This window comes from Capricornis sumatraensis, chromosome 20 (assembly GCF_032405125.1).
Source record: "Capricornis sumatraensis isolate serow.1 chromosome 20, serow.2, whole genome shotgun sequence".
In the NCBI taxonomy this organism is placed as follows: domain Eukaryota; kingdom Metazoa; phylum Chordata; class Mammalia; order Artiodactyla; family Bovidae; genus Capricornis; species Capricornis sumatraensis.
The window spans coordinates 60,901,653-60,919,200 of record NC_091088.1 but is presented as its reverse complement, the minus strand read 5'-3'; the positions used below and the strand labels follow the sequence as shown (position 1 = coordinate 60,919,200).

At 53.7% G+C, this 17,548-nt stretch overlaps 1 protein-coding gene across 2 annotated transcripts; it reads right to left on the bottom strand.

Annotated features, from left to right (window-relative positions):
- Positions 1-1,507: 1,507 nt before the first annotated feature.
- SNRNP70 (small nuclear ribonucleoprotein U1 subunit 70) lies at positions 1,508-15,846 on the bottom strand. Of its 2 annotated transcripts, none has more exons than XM_068991849.1 (10): positions 15,675-15,846; positions 14,777-14,933; positions 13,185-13,247; positions 13,011-13,065; positions 9,113-9,177; positions 8,931-8,993; positions 8,208-8,289; positions 4,934-5,035; positions 2,348-2,435; positions 1,508-2,268 (listed from the first exon to the last, which is right to left on the bottom strand). In XM_068991849.1, the coding sequence occupies exons 2-10, from the start codon at positions 14,921-14,923 to the stop codon at positions 1,614-1,616; spliced, it is 1,320 nt and encodes a 439-aa protein (XP_068847950.1). In that variant the 5' UTR covers positions 14,924-14,933; positions 15,675-15,846; the 3' UTR covers positions 1,508-1,613. The 2 variants fall into 2 exon arrangements, with proteins under 2 accessions (XP_068847950.1, XP_068847951.1); XM_068991850.1 differs by having other exon boundaries at positions 1,508-2,241.
- Positions 15,847-17,548: the final 1,702 nt, after the last annotated feature.

The window sequence follows — 17,548 nt, the reverse complement described above, 5'->3', positions numbered from 1 at the left end:
ATATTCTGGCCAGGAAAGTTCCCTGGACTGTATCGACCCTGGGGTCACAAAGAGCTGGACATAACTCTCACTTCACTCACGTGGCATGCAGGTCTCTTTGGACCTGTGCCTCCTGCAGTGGAAGTATGGTGTCCTAACCACTGGACTGCCAGGGAACGCCCCTTGCTATCGTAAACAGTCCTACATACACTGGGATGCATGTCTTTTCAGGTTATTTTTTCTGGACATATATGCCCAGGAGTGGGATGGTGTTATTTTTAGAAGTGTTTTTAAAGGAACTGCCATACTGTTCTCCATAGTGGTTATACCAATTTACATTCCTACCAGTGGTGTGGGAGGGTTCCCTTTATCCACACCCTCTCCAGCACTTATTTGTAGACTTTGGGTGATGGCCATTCTGTCTGCTGTGAGGTGATCATGTGGTTTTAATTTGCATTTCCCTAATAATTAGCAATACTGAACATCTTTTCACATGCCTGTTGGCCGTCTGTACATCATCTTTGGAGAAACACCTGTTTCGATCTTCTGCCCATTTTTGGCTGGGTTGTTTATATTTTATATATTAAGCAATATGAGCCGTTTGTATTTGAAAATATTTTCTCCCATTCTGTAGGCTGTCTTTTCATTTTATTGATTCCTTTGCTGTTCAAATGCTTTTAACTAGGTCTCATTTATTTTTGCTTCTATTTCCATTACTCTAGGAGTCGGTTCCAAAAAAGTATTGCTGTGGTTTATGTCAGAGTGTGTTCTGTGTTTTCCTCTAGTTTTACTTATAATACCTGGTCTTATATTTAAGTCAGCAATCCATTTTTTAAAATCTTTATTTTTGCTGCACTGGGTCTTTCTTGCTGCATGTGGGCTTTCTTTAGTTGTGGCAAACGGGGTTCCTCTCTAGTTACAGCATGCAGCCTTCTCATTGCAGTGGTTTCTTATTGTGGCACCTGGGCTTAGCAGCTCCTTGGCATGTGGGATATTCCCACACCAGGGGTCAAACCCATGTCCCCTGCATTGGCAGGCAGATTCTTAACCACTGGACCACCAGGGAAGCCCTAATCCATCTTATTTTTGTATATGGCATTAAGAGAATGTTTTTTTCTTTTACATGTAGCTGCTGTCCAGTTGTCCCAATACCACTTACAGACAAGCCTGTCTCTTCTCTTTACCTGTTTAGCTCGCTCTCATGCTTCGTGAAAACACGGCCCAGAGCCCCATCCCTGCACTAAGATAGGGCTATGAACAGCTCCACAAGAAATGTGTGGGAGCGCCGAAAAAAGCACGGCATCAAGGACCCTTAAGGACTTCCTTACTCCAAACAGCTTGGCTGTCCCGGGACTAGCCCTAGCCTTTAGTTCATACAGCTCCAGTCCTGGAACACCAATCAGAGTGGGGCCATCTAAGTCAGGTGACACCCTCCTGGGGAAGACAGTAAGAGCAGTGAAGAAACCAAGCGCCCATTATCAACAAGAAATTTTATTTTTAAATCCAAGAGACCAAAACAAATAAGGAGACTCCTACCCTTGGCTGGCAGATTTAGGTGGTGACCAGGAAGGTGGGGGAGAGGATGACAGCAGGGAAGAGTAGGAACACGTCCAAGCGGCCGGTGAGCGGCCTCTTCACTCCGGCGCAGCCTCCATCAAATACCCGTTCTCCGGAGCGAGATACCCGTCGCCTCCCTCAGACTCCATGTACATGTCTCGGCCATCGTTGCCCAGACCCTCGAGCCCGTTGTCCTGGCCGCCGCCACCCCCACCTCGGGCCTCATCCCTGCCCCGCTCGCCGCCCCGCTCCCCCCGCTTGTGCTCCCGGTCCCGGTCGCGATCGCGGTCCCGGCGCCGCTCCCGCTCGCTGCGGTGGCTTCGACGTCGGTCCCGGTCACGATCCCGGCCCTTCTCCTCTGGGCCATCCGGGCCGTCCGGACCCAGCTCCCCGGGGGGCCCGTCATCCGGGGGCGCGTCGCCGGCCTCGGAGGGCTCGGCCATGTCGCCGCCACCACCTCCGCCTCCGCGCAGCTCCTCCTTGCGCTCCCGCTCCCGCCGCGCCCGCTCCCGGCTCCGGCTGCTGCGCCGCTTGCGGTCCCGGTCCTTGTCCTTGCTCCGCTCCCTGGAGCGCCGCCGCTCCTCCTTGTCGCGACTCCGAGAGCGCCGCCGCCGGTCCCGAGAGCGGGAGCGTCGTCGTTCCCGCTCCTTGTCTCTCTCGCGGCTTCGCTCCCGGCGCTCCCGCTCGCGGTCCCGGTCCCGGTCCCTGTGGGGCAGCGGGGAGGGGCCGGGCCTGGATGAGGTGGGCAGAGGTTTGCGGCAGGGCTCCCCCACTCACCGCCCCGCTCCCAGGACACCCGGCCCGGCCTCACCTCTCATCGTAGCGGGAGGTGTCGTCCCGGCCTGAGTGCCGGATGTTGACGTCCGCCCCGCCTCTCCGGGTGCCGCCCAGGCCGCCTCCTGGGGAGGGGCAGACACAGGCGGGTCAGGGCGGGCGGGGACCCCGAGACGGCGGGCAGTGCGGAGATCACAAGGGCACAGCGCCAGCTGGACGCGCCCTCATAGGGCTCCGGGCTCACCTCCCCCACTGGGGAGGCCCCAGCCCCTGACAGACCCTCTCCCCCAGTCATTCCCGGCCCGAGGCACAGCCCCGATCCTTCTAACTGAAGCCTGACCTGCCTCAAAGCCCGCAGTGGCTGCCCACCGCCCAAGCCAAGGTCAGAGGCCGGCCTCCTCCCTGTCTTTCAGCCCAAGGGCCCCTGGCTCTAAAGGTTCCAGGCATTTTCCAGCCTCTTCGTGGTCTCCATGTCCTTCCTGCCCAGTGTTGGGGATCATTCACCCGTTCCCCTGGAGCCTCACCTTCCTTTCTACTTAACTCCCACTTACCCTCCGCACCTTAACCCACACCTCACTTCCTCACTCGGCCTGCCCTGACCTACCGGCTGAGGCCCTTCTCCACTCACAGACCACACACTGGCTTCAGAACTTCAGTGGAGTTTCCGATTTCACATGTGTGTGTCTCAGGTGGAGTTTCCAATTTCGTGTATGTGTGTGTACACACATGTTCAAGAGAGAGCTGATTAACAGCTGCCTCCCCCTCTAGCCGGTACTGAGCCTTCAATCAGGACGCTGGACCAGCAGCCACAATAAAAAGCTGGACGAGCAAATGGCGACAAGGACAACCGGAAGCAGCAGCAGCTACCATCCTCCTTCAGGTGGGAAACAAACGCAGGCTGAAAAGCCACCTGCCCAGGGTGACTCGGCAAGAAAGGGCAGAGCAGAGACGTGACTCCCTGCTAACTCCAGAAGCTGCCCTCTCACTCAGTCTTCTGCCCCCACTGCCTGGAAGGGAGCTTCGTGAAGCTATTTCATCTAAGGAATAGCTTTCAGCAATGAGGGTCAAAAGGGAAAAGAGGCAGCTTGGACATGGACATGAAACATCTGAACAGAGCACAAGCCACCCAGCAAGGATGCGGAGAAACAGACCAGTGCTTTCCATGTTCAGGTCACAACCCAGCAGTGGAGTCACATCACTAAATCTGACAGGATGCAACCAACCGTTTCTTTAAAAGATAAAGAAACAGAATATAAAACACTAGTATATACTGCCCGTAGAAAAGATAAATTACTGTTTCATCAAACTCTTGTTTGGGTTAAATGTATTTTTTTTGCATGTACACTGGGTCAAAATGCACTGGCTATCACCATCAGAAAGTTGGAATGCCAATCAAACTAGAAGATTCTGAGATTCCAGGATTCTACAATGGGCAAGAGCAGACTCTGAAGGACTCACTCCAACCCAAAGAAACCAGAGAGGGAGATGAGAACCTATCTATTGAGTTGACACTCGGCAGATACATGTGTAATTTACTCAGTAAAGGCAAGTCAAGCATAAGAACAGCAGGCTGGGGGCAGAAATAAGATCAGAGGGTACTGGACCCGCCTAGGGTGTCTGCCTAGCGAAGACTATTTTCTCTGACAATTGGGTCACTCTCCTTCACTGGAGTTGGTCCTCGACAGCCAAGTCTGGATGGCACAACCTCAGCCCCAGGTCCAGGCCCAACGCTGAGCCACTTAGATCCACCCACCCAGAAGCGCAGACTCATCCAAGACTGCGTTGTGGAATACCACACTGGCTCCGTGGGGAGAGAGCCAGAAGGGACCAACTCACACAGACAGCAAGCAAACAAGGCAGAAGGCACAGAGCTGCCTCTGGATGCTGCAGGCTCAGCCGCCAGGGCCTCAAGGCCCACAGACTTCCCCCGTCTTTGGGCTCCAAGCCACTGGGGTTTCTACACCAACAAGGCCCCAAGACACCGGGATTCTATACCAACAGACCCCTTTATACTGTTTTCTGGTACTTGCTACCAACCTGACCTTGACTGAGACGGTAACTGACAATAAGAGATGACAGTGAGAGGGACTGAAGCTTTGAGGGCAGCGGCCAACCATGTATGTCTCACCCTTGACTAGAAGCCTGCTACGCAGCTGGCTGGTGATCATACCAGTGTTTACTCAGTAATCAATGAACGAACAGGCCGGATGAGCAGGAGCAAAGTCTAAGTGGATGCCAGAATGACTTTTCAAGCCCCACTGTACACCATTTGCCAGGCTGTGTATCTGAGACACTGAACTCAGTGAGCTCTTGATATTATTCCCACTTTCTAGGATGAGGAAAATGAGTCAGGAAAGGGGAGAAATCCACCTGCCAGGTATGCGCAAGTCAGAATTTGATCCCAGACTGGCTTCTCCAGGTCAGTACTCTTGCTCCTAATTGGTAACCCAGAATAAAAAATAAAAACAGACCAAGAGAATGCTGGAGACCGAGAGGCTGAGCTGGAGAGAGGGAGGAATGTGAGCAGCTGCATGGGGAAGAGAAGACAGAAAGCAGCAGGGGGGGAAGAGAAGGGAGGGGAGCCAGCAGGACCCCGAGCCCAGCCAGAGCAGGGCACGCTCACCTAGCCGCCGGGGCCTCCAGCCCTTCACGGTGCGGCCCCTCTCCACGTCCACGAGCACTCTCCTGCCGTCAATCTTCTTGCCATCTGCATGCTTGTAAGCGGCTGCAACAGATGCGGGGAAGGGGAGGGGGAGGAGTCCCCAGAGGATCCTCTAGTCAGGCGACGGCCCCACTCTGTGGCATCCCGACCCGCCACACCCGCCATGTCCCCGTCAGCACACTTCGGTGCACACACGCACGCACACACACAGGCCCACCAGACAGCCAGGCAACTGACAGCCAGACAACCTTCTCCCAACCCGGGAGGGGCCTGCTCCATCTCACCACCTGCCTCATCACCCCCAAACACTCTTGGGGGGGCCGGCCCACTCCCAACCACTATGCTAACCCTAACCACTGCCCTGGGCTCCCAGGCCAGGCCTACCCCCCTTTGACAGAGCAGCCCCCTCCCACCAAGGCGGCCAAAGTCGCTGCAAAGAAACTGGAGGTTAACTTAAGGCTGGACTCTGCAGTGGGGGAGGGCTCCTCCACAACCCCAGGCATGCACCCTAAAACGTCATGCTGGGAGCAGAGGCCCGGCTGGCCGCTCCGCACCCCAGTTCACACCGGTTTCCTTTTACTGTGGTTTTTGTTGGGGGAGGGTGAGCATGGGGGAAACAGACATCAGAACAGAAAATGAACCAGAAGGGGGCAGGAGAAATCTTTAGGAGATGGCAGGGAGTAGAGGGTGGGTTGTGGGGGCCCCCTACAGCAGGTGGGGCAGAGGGAAGTGGAGGGAGGCATGGGAGTCGTGCGGTGCTACTGAAAATCCCTGCCTTACCTGCCGAGACTATACCCACCCAGCCCCCAGCCCAGCTCTCCCTCCACACCCCAGTGCAACACGCGCCGGGAAAGGCCGAGCCCGACCTGAGCCTCAGGAAGGGTGCGGAGTAAGGGGGGAGAGGCGGGGAGGAGCGCGTCCCGCGGGTGGGCAGGACACAGCCAAGGACAGGCCCAAGCCCGGGGCTGCCTCACACGGGGCTCTCGGGAGGCCAAAAACGTCCCTGTTTCCCAACCCCCAGCCCTGGCGGAGGGGGTCATCCTCAACCAGCCACAACACCCGGCCCCGCCCCAGCCCGCTCCCCCCCCAAATAACAACCAGAGGAAGAGAAAAAGGTGCCATTTACCGATGCCAGCCTTGCGGGTGTCCAAACCGAGCGGGATGGGGGGGGCTCGGCAACTCCTGGGGGCCTGGCGAGGAGGCGGGCTTCCCGGGGGGGGACACGGGACCGCTTACCTGGAGCCCCCAAGCTTACCTGAGCACGCGCACAGACCCCACACCCACCACCATGGGGTCAGCTAAAGCTACGGGGGAGGGAGCCAGGGGGTTCTAGGGAGCCCCTGGAGGGGCGAGGAACCACATCTCCTGTACCGCCTGGAGGCAGGCAGAGGAAGTGGTGGACCCCAAAGAAACCTCATGGAGGCCTTGAAGAGGGGGGAGACAGGGTTAACATAGAGCTTGAAAGGACTATCTTGCTTGAATTCTACAAAGCGGCTAGGGAGGCCTTAGCAAACCTGTCCACCTTCAGCTTTTCCCCATAAAATCCACGCTCAGCTAGGCACAGGCCCCACCCCCTCTCAGCACATGGAATGACTTTTCCACCTTGAACTTCTCACTCCCTCCCACCATCTGCTTCAGCCCAAAGGCTGGCACACAAGGGGACAGCTTCGGGGGTCCAGGAGATGGGAGTACTGCCCATGATCCAAGGGGAAGGGGCCGCTGGGCCCCTGAACCCAGAGGAGCATAGTGGGGGCGGGATTTCAGGACTGGGGACACAGTCAAGCAAAGGACCCCTGCTCTGGTCATGTCCCAAACCCCAGAAGAGGCCCAACCCGGGAAGAACAGCAGAGGAAAATGTGACGTGTGTATCTCTAGGCTTCGCTCGCTCTCCCTCTCTTAGGTCTCCAGCCAGTGGAAGGGTTTTCAGTAAAAGCTCCAGCACCTTCAGCTGTTCACAGCCTGTCGCTTGACCCCTCCCACAGCAACCCCCAAGTCCATGCACTCTGGAGAGCAGCTGGGCTCCACAGCCTCTCGGGAGGCTCCACTGTGACAAGGCAGACAAGACATGAGCAGAGCACCCCGAGTCTAGCAACCAAAAAGACTCTCCAGGGCCACCACGGTGAGGGCCTGCAGAAGGGGCAGGGGCAGGGGCCAGGAGAGGAGGGAGGGCTGAAGGGTTCCACCAGGAGCCCTGGCCCTGCTGCGTTCCCACCGCCGTGCCGCGGCCGTCGGGAAGCCAGGAATGCTGGGGGTTAAACCGAGGCCAACTGGGGTGGCCAGCTGCCTTTCCCATCGGGGAGCATCGCTCCCCTCCTGGGGTCAGCAAGATTGTCGGAGAGCACCTGGATGGGGCCAGAAGGGACAGAGGGCACCCAAACAAGGAAAGGGCTCTGGGTGCGGGGAGGCGGAGGGGTGGCTGGGGGTGGGAGGAGGGAGGCCTCGCTGCTCCTGAGCTGCCTGGCTAAGCTGGGCTGGTGTGCGGTGCTGAGTGATCTTACCCATGATACAAACCCTTATACCAACCATACACTGAGGTGTTGTAAGGGGAGCGTAAGCATCAGCTGCAAGCCAGCTGCGTGGTGGCTGCAGTGACAATAAGAACAGTCAATTAATACGGCGGCCCCTGGACACGCCGCAGCCCTGCCCACCCCCGCCCACCCAGCCCTGCCCATGTGGACGCCGCCGCGGCCTCAACGGGGGCTTTGGAGGTGTGGGGGCAGGCGCTGAACACGCAGACCAGCCCACTGCCCGCCGAGGAACAGGGTGAGGGCCAGGGGTGGGGAGGTGGAGGGTCGGGTGGCCCAGCCCCAGCTCAGCTGGGGGGAGGAGAGGGCAGGTTCAAAGGCCAGTCCTCACTGCAACCTGGCCGCCCCCAAATCTGCTGAGGGAAATGGGGAGAGGCTCCCCGAAAATCCGACCCCTCCCCCCACCTCCAACTAGCCCTAGCCCCCACCGGGTTCCCTCCTTGCCCCTGAGGTTCAACGTGTGACACTTACCTCCCCAGGTTCACACACACACACACACACACGTTGTGGGGGGTTTTGGTTTTTGTTTTTTAAAAAACACGTATATAAAAAACAAAAAAAAGATATATCAGAAACAGAGGGAGGAGGAGAAGAGACATCGCTAATGTCAGGTGTGGCGGGGAGGGGGGGTAGGGGACAGACGACGGGAAGGGGCTGGGGCAGTAGAGAAGAGAGAGGGCCAGAGGGCAGGGTGCGGGGGGGCCACTCACAGTGCATGTCCCGCTCGTGTTCGTACTCGATGAAGGCATAGCCCCGGGGCTTTCCCGACCGCTTACTGTAGACCATGTGTATCTGGAGGGTGGGTGGCAGGAGGCAGAGGTCAATTCTGACAAAGCGACAACTCACCGTATCAATCACACAGCTCTGGGCTGGATGATGCCAGCAACAGATGCTTCTGACCCTGCCCCGGCCCCTTCAAGGACCCAGAGTGACTGATGCTCTAACGGCCTTGGGCTTAGCAACTGATGTGCACAATGACCTGAAGCCCTTGCTAGAGCCCAGAGCATCTGAGGAACTTCTAAACCAAATAAAGAAATGTCCATTATACATGAAGCCGTGCTCTAGAACAAGAGTCAACATACATTTTCTACACAGAGCCAGAGAGCAGGTATTTCCAGCTTGCAAGGCCACCCAGTCCCTGTCGCACCTGCCTAACTGCCTTGCAGCAACAGCAGCTGCAGACAGTGAAGTGGGCCTGGCTAGATTACCAACGAACTTCACTCACTAAGTCTGCAGTTTGCTGACTTGTGCTCTAAATCAGCAGCAAGTAATCAGGACCTCTTTGCCTTCCTTCCGCTATCCCGAGACTCCGGCATGGATGTGCGCGCAGGACAGAAACCCAGGCTGTGGCGTCTGAAGCCCGAAGTGGCGCGGTGCCTCCTCCCTCCCTCCGCACACCTTCAACTCAAGCACCCCTGCTCTGGTCCACTCACCCTTTTGATGGGTCCATACACCTCAAACTCTCTCCGGAGCTTGGACTCTGTCGTGTCATAGTTCTACAGGGAGACAGAAAGGAAGTGAGAGAAGCCCTCAAACACCCCATGGACCGAGTCTACTGTCCACAGCCACGCTCTCCATAGCCTAGGGCGCCAGGGGTTGGGAGCTGGGGACTCACCACTCTAGCCACAAAGAGAGTCTTGAAGGCATCACCCTGAGCATTGGGATCATTGTGAGGGTCCCCTGTGCAGGATAAAAAAAATTCTGTAAGTAGTCATCAACAGCATCACAGAGCAAGAAAGAGACTGATGGACATAGGCCCAGAACTTCCAGTCGGCTACCATGGGCAGGCCCCTCTCTGAGCCCCGATTGCCCTGAAGCACAGCAGACCTCATCTGAGTGGCTGATTTAGGTTGATTAAAGGAAGGGATGAGACTGACTTCAAGCTGACAGGATGGCGGCCAGCCTACTGCCCACCTTTTCCAGGCCTACATATCCTGAGTCCCAAGTCCCTCCCAGGTGGGAGTAGCTAAGCCCAAAAGGGCATCTCTGGAGAAGCAACCTGATCCTGCCAGGCACTGCTTCCTCTGCCACCTGCAGTGCCACAGTGCCACCCATTGGTAAGGCCTGCAACTGCAGCCCAAAGGAAAACCTGAGATCAAGCAACCCTTAGATGGCAACTCGATTTCTTCCCTGTGCCCTGTGGCCTCAGGGAGGAACCCACAGCTGGCCACATTGGGTGGATGGGATTAACTCCCAGCCTTACTACTGCCAGACCACTGAGGACCAACCAGCTCCACAGACAAAGCCAGACTCTTACAGAACTAATTCCACAGGTGATTCGGACAGGTCACGTTCATCCCTGTGCCTGCCCCTCACTTCCTCACCTGAAGCCCGTTCTTCTGGGTTGTAACCATCTGTGCCCACATGTCTCAATCTGCATCCATTCACCCAAAAGGTATCTGTTAAGCACTATCTGCCTGAAACTCCCATAGGTGCTGGAGTAACAACAGTGAAAAAGAAGGAAAAAAGACCCCTGCCTTCCTGGAGCTCATCTATTACTGCAGGGAGGCTGCTGGTAAACCCCCTAAGACCAACCATCATCCAGTTCTATCCAGTAATAACAGAGAGATGGGGAGAAGCATTTTACTGGGAACGTCAGGAAAGGCCTCACTGAAATACCATTTGACAGGAAGGTGTATTTAACAGGAAACAAACTTCAGCACCACCAGGGGGTAGGTGGTACCACAGTGGCATTACAGGGGACCCAATCACTGCCTGCAGGACCGGATGGAGCCCAAACAGCAGAGAGCAGAGCTTCTGCATGAGCAGCCAAAGGTTCCTGGCAGACACAGGGAAACCACCCTGCCACAAGAGACCCTATGGTTTTTGCTTAACCAAGAGGCCCAGGAGCGTGACCCAAGGTAAAAGCTAGCGCAGTGCCCACGAATCTCAGCCAAGACGGTGGCAACGAGCTGAGGTTCATCAGCAGTTCACTGGCAGCACGCGCACACCCTCACGCCATTCCACCTGGCTGGCAGCTCTGCCCTCAGGGACTCCTTGGGCAAAGGGTTTATCTACGCAGCAGCCCAGAGCAGGGGTTCAAAAGACTAGACTGTGGGGATGAGAAACGAGGAAGTATCTCAGAACTCTGACTCTTGCTAAGCGGACCCAGACTCCACAGACCTTCATTTTCTCTTAAAAACTGGAGTAACAAACCCTACTGCACTTGGAAGCTGTAAGTAGAAAACACAAAATACATCAAGTGTTCAGCAAGGTGCCCTTGAACGGTAGCTGTTAATGGTGGCAAGGCACAGCCTGTTTCCGCACCGGGGGATGGAGGCTCCTAGGGCAGAGCCATGCTGTGCTTGAGCCATCCTTTTTGTTTCCTTTTCTATCACGGGGAAGTCCAACACTTAAGGAAAGAGAGGACAGTATAATGAACCCCTCAGAACCAACCTCCATGGTTACCACATGGCAACACTGGTTACATCTCTATCCCAAGCAGTATACTAAGGCAAACTCCAGATATACACCACCTCTGCAGCAGCTAATAAAGACTTTAGAAGCCAGTAACCACGGTACTAGTATCACACCTTAAAAAGTTAACATCAGTTCTTTATTTTCACCAAAACGCAGTGTTCAAATGTCCTTAACTGTTTCCAAACAAGCTTTCTGCAGGTGACTCATTTAGATCAGGACCCGAACAAGCTCCACAATGACCATCTGGCTGAGGTGCCCTTTGACTCTTTAACCCCTTTGGTCCACTCCCTTCCCACCTGCTTCCCCAGCTTTCACGTTCATTTAAGGAAACTGGATCACAAGTTTGTCGTATACAGTTTCCCATATCCTAAATTCAACTATCCTCAGTATCGTTTAACATGCCAGAATTCTTTTTTTTTTTTTGAACTCACGTGGGTCAGACTCCATGGCCTGTGCCCCAGCAACAGAGCTGAGAGGATCCCCAAGTCAACTGCTGTCAACAGCTGTTGTGTGCCAGGTCCTACAGGAGCTGGGGCCACAATGGTGAGCAAATTCCACCAGAACCCTGCTTCCTGCACTGTGAACCAATGTAACATGTTCATCAGCGAATTCCTCCCGCAGACTGAAATGACCAAGCTGCAGCAGGACTCAGGGCTTTCGGTGTGCAAGGGGACTCTACCTGAGCAAGGAAGCCATGAAAGGCTTCCCTGAGGAGTGACGCTGCCAGACACATAAAGGGCAGTTGCATACACAACAAGGTACCATGTGAGACTGGCGGAACAGCCTGGGCAGAGCCCCAGCAACAGGAGACCATCTGGGAAAGAAGAGGCAAGAAAAGACGCCAGCGCAGGCTGGAGCAAGAGGAGAGGGAGCATGGGCAGAATGCACCCTCAGCGGGCAGGGAAGGGACTTCGGTCTTTAGGTTGAAAGCCAAAGGAAGCTGTATAGGAGTTTCCTGGCGACCCAGTGGTTAGGACTGCACTTTCACTGCAGAGGGCCCGAATTCAATCCCTGTTTGGGGAGCAAAGATTCTGAGGGCAACATGGTACAGCTCAAAGGGGGGAAAAAAAAAGCTGTTAGCAGAGAAAGGTATAATCAAGAGCTGTACTTCAAAAAGCCCTAGAGGACTTGCGGAAGACAGAGATGTAGGTAAATTCATTAGACTGCGTGTCCAGGCTGGAGGGGCCTTCGGGGGTGGTGGACACAGAGAGGATGCTCAGATCTGTGGCATTCAGAGAGTAGCATGGGTAGGTCTTGGAGACAATCGGGGGAGACAGCAAGAAAAGGTGTTAAAAGCAAACTGAGTGGAAACGATTGGCCATGACTCGCAAAGCTGGATGACCATGTTCCAGTGAAGCAAACATCGAAAGAAGACCAGGCTGGTGAGGAGAGGAAATCCTGATTGTGGTCCAGACACAGTGCAAGATGCCTCTGAGGCATCCAAGACGACAGGAACGCAGTGAAAGCCAGAGCTCAGAGCGCTGAATTGAGACACCCAGGTATTCGGTTGTCAGGTGTCTGTCTGATGAGCTCCATGAGCAATGGACTTCTCCAGGAAATGTGATTCAGAGTGACGTAATTCACTGGAGCCTCACGAGCATGGGAGGAAAACCCGTCTTTTGACTACACAGTCCTTGCTCTAATAAGAAAAGGGCCCCTGTGGTTGATATGGGACTCTTTTGTGAAGTCTGGTTAATGACTACAATGTCCCTCCCCCAAACTCCGACTCCTCCTGTACCTGGAAGGGATGAAGCACTTCCAGCCCAAGGGCCAGGGAGCTGAGGTGGAACCAGAACTGCCTCATGAGCCTGGACCTCACTGCCTTGGCCTGGGAGACCCAGCTGAGCAGGGGCCACCTCTCCAAGGGCAGACATCTGCAGGAGGCAGCCCAGAGTACCAGGCTCCCTTCCTGTCTGCCTTATTCCATGAGCTCCTGCTTAAAAGCCTAAACCAAATATAGGCTTTGGCAAATAGTGGGGGCTAATAAAGTGAACTGACAACAACCTACATTCTGAAATAAGAGTCCTGGGGTGGACCTGGGGAAGAGAAACACAAGCATGCTTGAACAAGAGATAAAAAGAGGAGAGACTTACACATTTTTAGCTCTGTCTCGACTTCCTGCTGTCGCCGCTCAATCTTTTCCCGTCTCTGTCAGGAGAAAGGTAGACAACTGAATACAGATAGGAGGGCCCTGATATCAGGGAACATCCTGAAGTAAGATGCAAAAAAAAAAAAAAAAAGTGAGGCAGAAGGCAAACGTTACATACCTTCCTCTCCATGCGTTCCTCCCGGGTTTCTGCTCGAGTTGGAGGAGGGGCATCTCGAGGGTCCTGGGAATAAGGAGAGTGACAGCGGTGGGAGGAAGGGGAAAACAGCCAGGAACAGCCAATCAAGAAATAACAAACATCTTGGCCACACTCTCCTGCACGTTTACACACATGCCCACACAAACATGGACAGTTCCCAGGCCAGTGGAGGTGGGGGAACAGTGCAGATCAAAGCGTGGTCCGTAGACGAATGCAATCTGAGAACAGTTACTGGTCTGTGACAAGAGAAGTAGAGAAACTGAGACAAAATATGCAGAAACGTCTACAGCAATCTAACAGAGTAGTTTTATGTTCACTGAACTTAGAAATATGATTTTAACTCTGTATTCTCTAAAAATACTAGAAGAGAGAAAACAATCCTCTTGTATTTATCAAAAGCATTGATCTGCACTCCTCTATCATATCACACTGTGAGTATCACAATACTGGTCCTCTATTACAGACAGGAATCAGGACCAGGCCTGAAGCAAAAGGAGCTGGCAGTGCAGAGCTCGGGGTAAGCAACTGGACACCCTCTGAGGGCCAGAGCAGTTCTTAAAGGCCTCAGCAAGCTCCCATCAAACACCTGGCACATGACCCTCGCCTGTCACACACCGAGAGTTATTAAATTAGTTTAATTGGCTAATAACATTTTCCAAGTACCGGTTCACCGAGGGCGGCAAGTCTCACCAAAGAACCACTCTTCTGTCATCTCACTATTAACTTCTGCTCCACAAGTTCCTCCTCCTCCCCTTTCCCTCTCAGGCCAGATGATTATTCTTCTGACTTCTGGCCGTGTGCCAACATACTCAGATGTTCTTTGACCACCTTAAGAGGTGGACTGTTGTTATTCCAATTTCACAAATGAAAAAACTGAGGTCCATGAGCCTAAGTCATTTATTGATGTTTGCCCTGAGAGTACAAAGCTGAAATCCTCAAGACCACCATCTTAACAGCACATCACCTGGTGTTAACCCTTTAATGACAAAAATGGTAAATAAAATAAGAAATATTGACCATTCCTGACTGCTTGGTGCCAAGCCCCGTAACAAAATTTTCAATTAATTCTGTCAATTATCACAAAGATATAAACATTCCCTTGCTATACATAAAGCGACCACAGGACTAAAAGAATCTGCTGCTTGTCCAAGGTTACACAGCCGATAAATGTGCCAAGGACTACTTAACTCAACAGTCTGAATCCTCAACTGGTAGTTACTGTCACAAACTACTGAACTGTCACAAAAACTCAACAAGGGATACATAATGAACCCTGATCAAGACAAGAAAACTGGGACTTTCCTTGTGGTCCAGGAGCTAAGACTGCTCACTCCCAGTGCAGGGGGCCTGGGTTCCATTTCCATCTCTGGTCAGGGAACTAGATTCCACATGCCACAACTAACAGTTCCCATGCCGTGACTAAAACGGGGCACAGCTAAATAAAGAAATAATAATCACCCAGCCCAGAAAACTGTCCAGACACTGAACTCCCCAGTCCAGCCCCACGACGCCCCAGAACCCAACCCAGGTCCAAGTCTGCTCACTGAACTCACCTCAAACTCTCGGATGTAGGGCGCGATGCCACAGTAAGGTTGATTGTGGTGTTTTTCATGTGGCAGTTTCTCCAAGGGTGGGAGGTATGGGATGGGGTCACGGGGAGCAAAGAGGGCCAGAAGGTTGGGCGGCAGGAACTGGGTCATCTTGCCAAGTCTGAGAGCAGAAGCCTTATATTAGGGTGGGCTGGGGCAGGTGAAGCCCCTATAACCCCTTGACTCCCCGGAAAAGAAGGAAATAGATGCAAAAATCTCAGTATCAAAACAGGTTCTGTACAGCGCGCTCCTAAGTCACAAGGAAAAGGAGTAGATCTGAATGAAAGAGGGTTTTGGTGGGAGGGTTGTGTGAAGACGGGCCAAGCCGGTAAAGGAAACAAAGACTAAAAAAGGGGTTTCTGAGTAGTGAAGTCTCAGAGTCCTGGGCAAGGAACCGCGGGGCTTAGGGTCCGGGAGCGGCTGTGGGGACATCAAGGATCCTGAGAAAGGGAGTCCAGGGCAGTGGTGGCTGGTGGTCCCATACCGTGGATAACAGGTTACGGGGCGAGGGTCGCAGGAAGTCTTCGATTAAGGAAGGGGGTCAAAAGTAGCAAGCCTCTCAAGCCAGGGGGTTGTGGGTAATAGATCTGGACCCCACAAGCGAAATGAATTATGGGTAAGGGTCCGCGGAGGCGACAAGAAAAAAGCAACATACCGCAAGGGCCTGTGGGTAAGTGCTGAGGAGGACAGGGGCTATGGAAAGAGAGCTTAAGTGACCAGAGAACTCTGGATAAGGGATGCAAAAAGGTGCTGTGACGGTGGCGCGGGAAAGGGACCCGGCCGCGGGGAAAGGACCGGGACCCACCGCAAGGGCTTGTGGGTAGCGGCCCCGCACCCGGTAAGGCTACTCAGTCACACTCACCCGCCGCGCGGCGCCCTCCTCGGCCTAGCGACGGTCCGGGGGCTCGCGGCGGCTCCGGCGGCCCCTCAGCAGCGGATACTCCGGCTCTCGCTCCGACTCCGGCGGCGTCCGCGTCCCTCAGTCTCTGTCGCCCGCCTAGCGCGCGCACCAGGCCGCAGCTCACGAGCCCGCGCGGCCTCGGCTCGCGACAGGGGCAAGGGGTGGGAACAGCCTCAAATCCCTCCGCCGTTCGCAAGGCGCACGCGCTACGCCAGTCAATCACAACTCAGTCACAGGGACCCAGGTGCCGCCGCATGCACTGCGCAGGCGCGAAGCCACTACCCCCGCCTTCCGGCGTCTTAGACGCCTTTGCCGCGGCAGGCTGGAAGTCACAGTGCGCACGCGCGCTGAGCCCCAAGCGGTCCCTTTCCACCTCGCGTTCTGGACTCCAACCGCCTCTGTCCGCGAGACTCTTCTGGATGCTCCACCCCTTTCCCTAACACACTTCCCGGATCTTGGGCGCATGCGTGTATGATCAGTTACCAGTATTATACCCTTCCGCCACCTAGCAAAGAGTCCCTACGTGGAGGATGTGCTTACCTAAGCTATTAAATCAATAACTTCTCCATCCAGCGCACCATGTACTCGACACTGTTTGGATTCTGAAGATGTAGCATGTGACTAAAGCAAAGTCTCCCTTTTTTGAGCTTGCATCGTGCGAAGGGAGACAATAAAGGCATTAAAAAATTAACTGCTGATAGTGGCCGTCACAATAAAAAAAAGGGCAGAATAAGGTGTTCAGCTATGGAAGAGGAGCTGTTTTAGAAAGGACGACGGGGTTTCGTCGGTGGTGTAGTGGTAAAGATTCCGCATTTCCACTGCAGGGGGCGCAGGTTCAATCCCTGGTCGGGGAACTAAGATCCCGCATGCTGTGTGTTGCACCAAAAAGAAAAAAAAATTTTTTTTGAAAAGGATGATAATGGAAGGCTCTTCCGAAGATGACATTTAAACAGAGGCCCAAGGAAAGGGAGATCGGGGCGGAGTTAACAGCAAGTGCAAAGGCCCTGAATTAGGAAGGATGGTGGGAGTCCCAGGTTGTTGGTGGAGAGAGTAGAGAACTGATGGCCATGTTATTTAGGATTCTGGAGAAGGCAGTGGCACCACACTCCAGTACTCTTGCCTGGAAAATCTCATGGACAGAGGATCCTGGTAGGCTGCAGTCCATGGGGTCGCTGGGAATCGGACACGACTGAGCGACTTCACTTTCACTTGTCACTTTCATGCATTGGAGAAGGAAATGGCAACCCGCTCCAGTGTTCTTGCCTGGAGAATCCCAGGGATGGTGGAGCCTGATGGGCTGCCGTCTCTGGGGTCGCACAGAGTCGGACACGACTGAAGCGACTTAGCAGCAGCGGCAACAACAGACGTGTAAAAAGTTAAGTATTTTTTAAGTTTTTTGGATAGATTCAATTGCCTATTTAATAATTGCAGGAATTATTACAGATTTAAATGATTATTATCATGTTTTAAGTACTTTGACATATTTGGTTTATCTACGTATGTATATGGGAACCCCCTGAACTATTTTTTTGGAGCCTTCCCAAAATTCTGAAATTATTTCGAAATAAAAAATTTAATGAAAATAAAGTTAAACGTGCTTTAATAATTTTTTTCCCCTGTATCATTGAAAAGTAAATTTCTGAGGCACTGCACCTCTAAATGTTTCAGCATGCATCTCCTAAGATTAAGAGCATCCTTCTACATAACCACAAAACTACTTTCACCTCTGAGAAAGTTTATCCAGTCCCACAAAACAATTTTCACCTCTAAGAAAGTTTATCCAGTCTCTGTTTCAGATTTATTCAGATATCAGACTTTCCCAATAGACCCACAAG

Coding starts and splice junctions, on each gene's coding strand:
- SNRNP70 (XM_068991849.1), bottom strand. CDS start 14,923: ATGACCCAGTTCCTGCCGCCCAACCTTCTGGCCCTCTTTGCTCCCCGT. Junction 2,436..4,933: donor CTGGAGGCCCCGGCGGCTAG/GTGAGCGTGCCC, acceptor GCCCCTCCCCAG/GAGGCGGCCTGGGCGGCACC. Junction 2,269..2,347: donor ACCTCCCGCTACGATGAGAG/GTGAGGCCGGGC, acceptor CACCTCATCCAG/GCCCGGCCCCTCCCCGCTGC.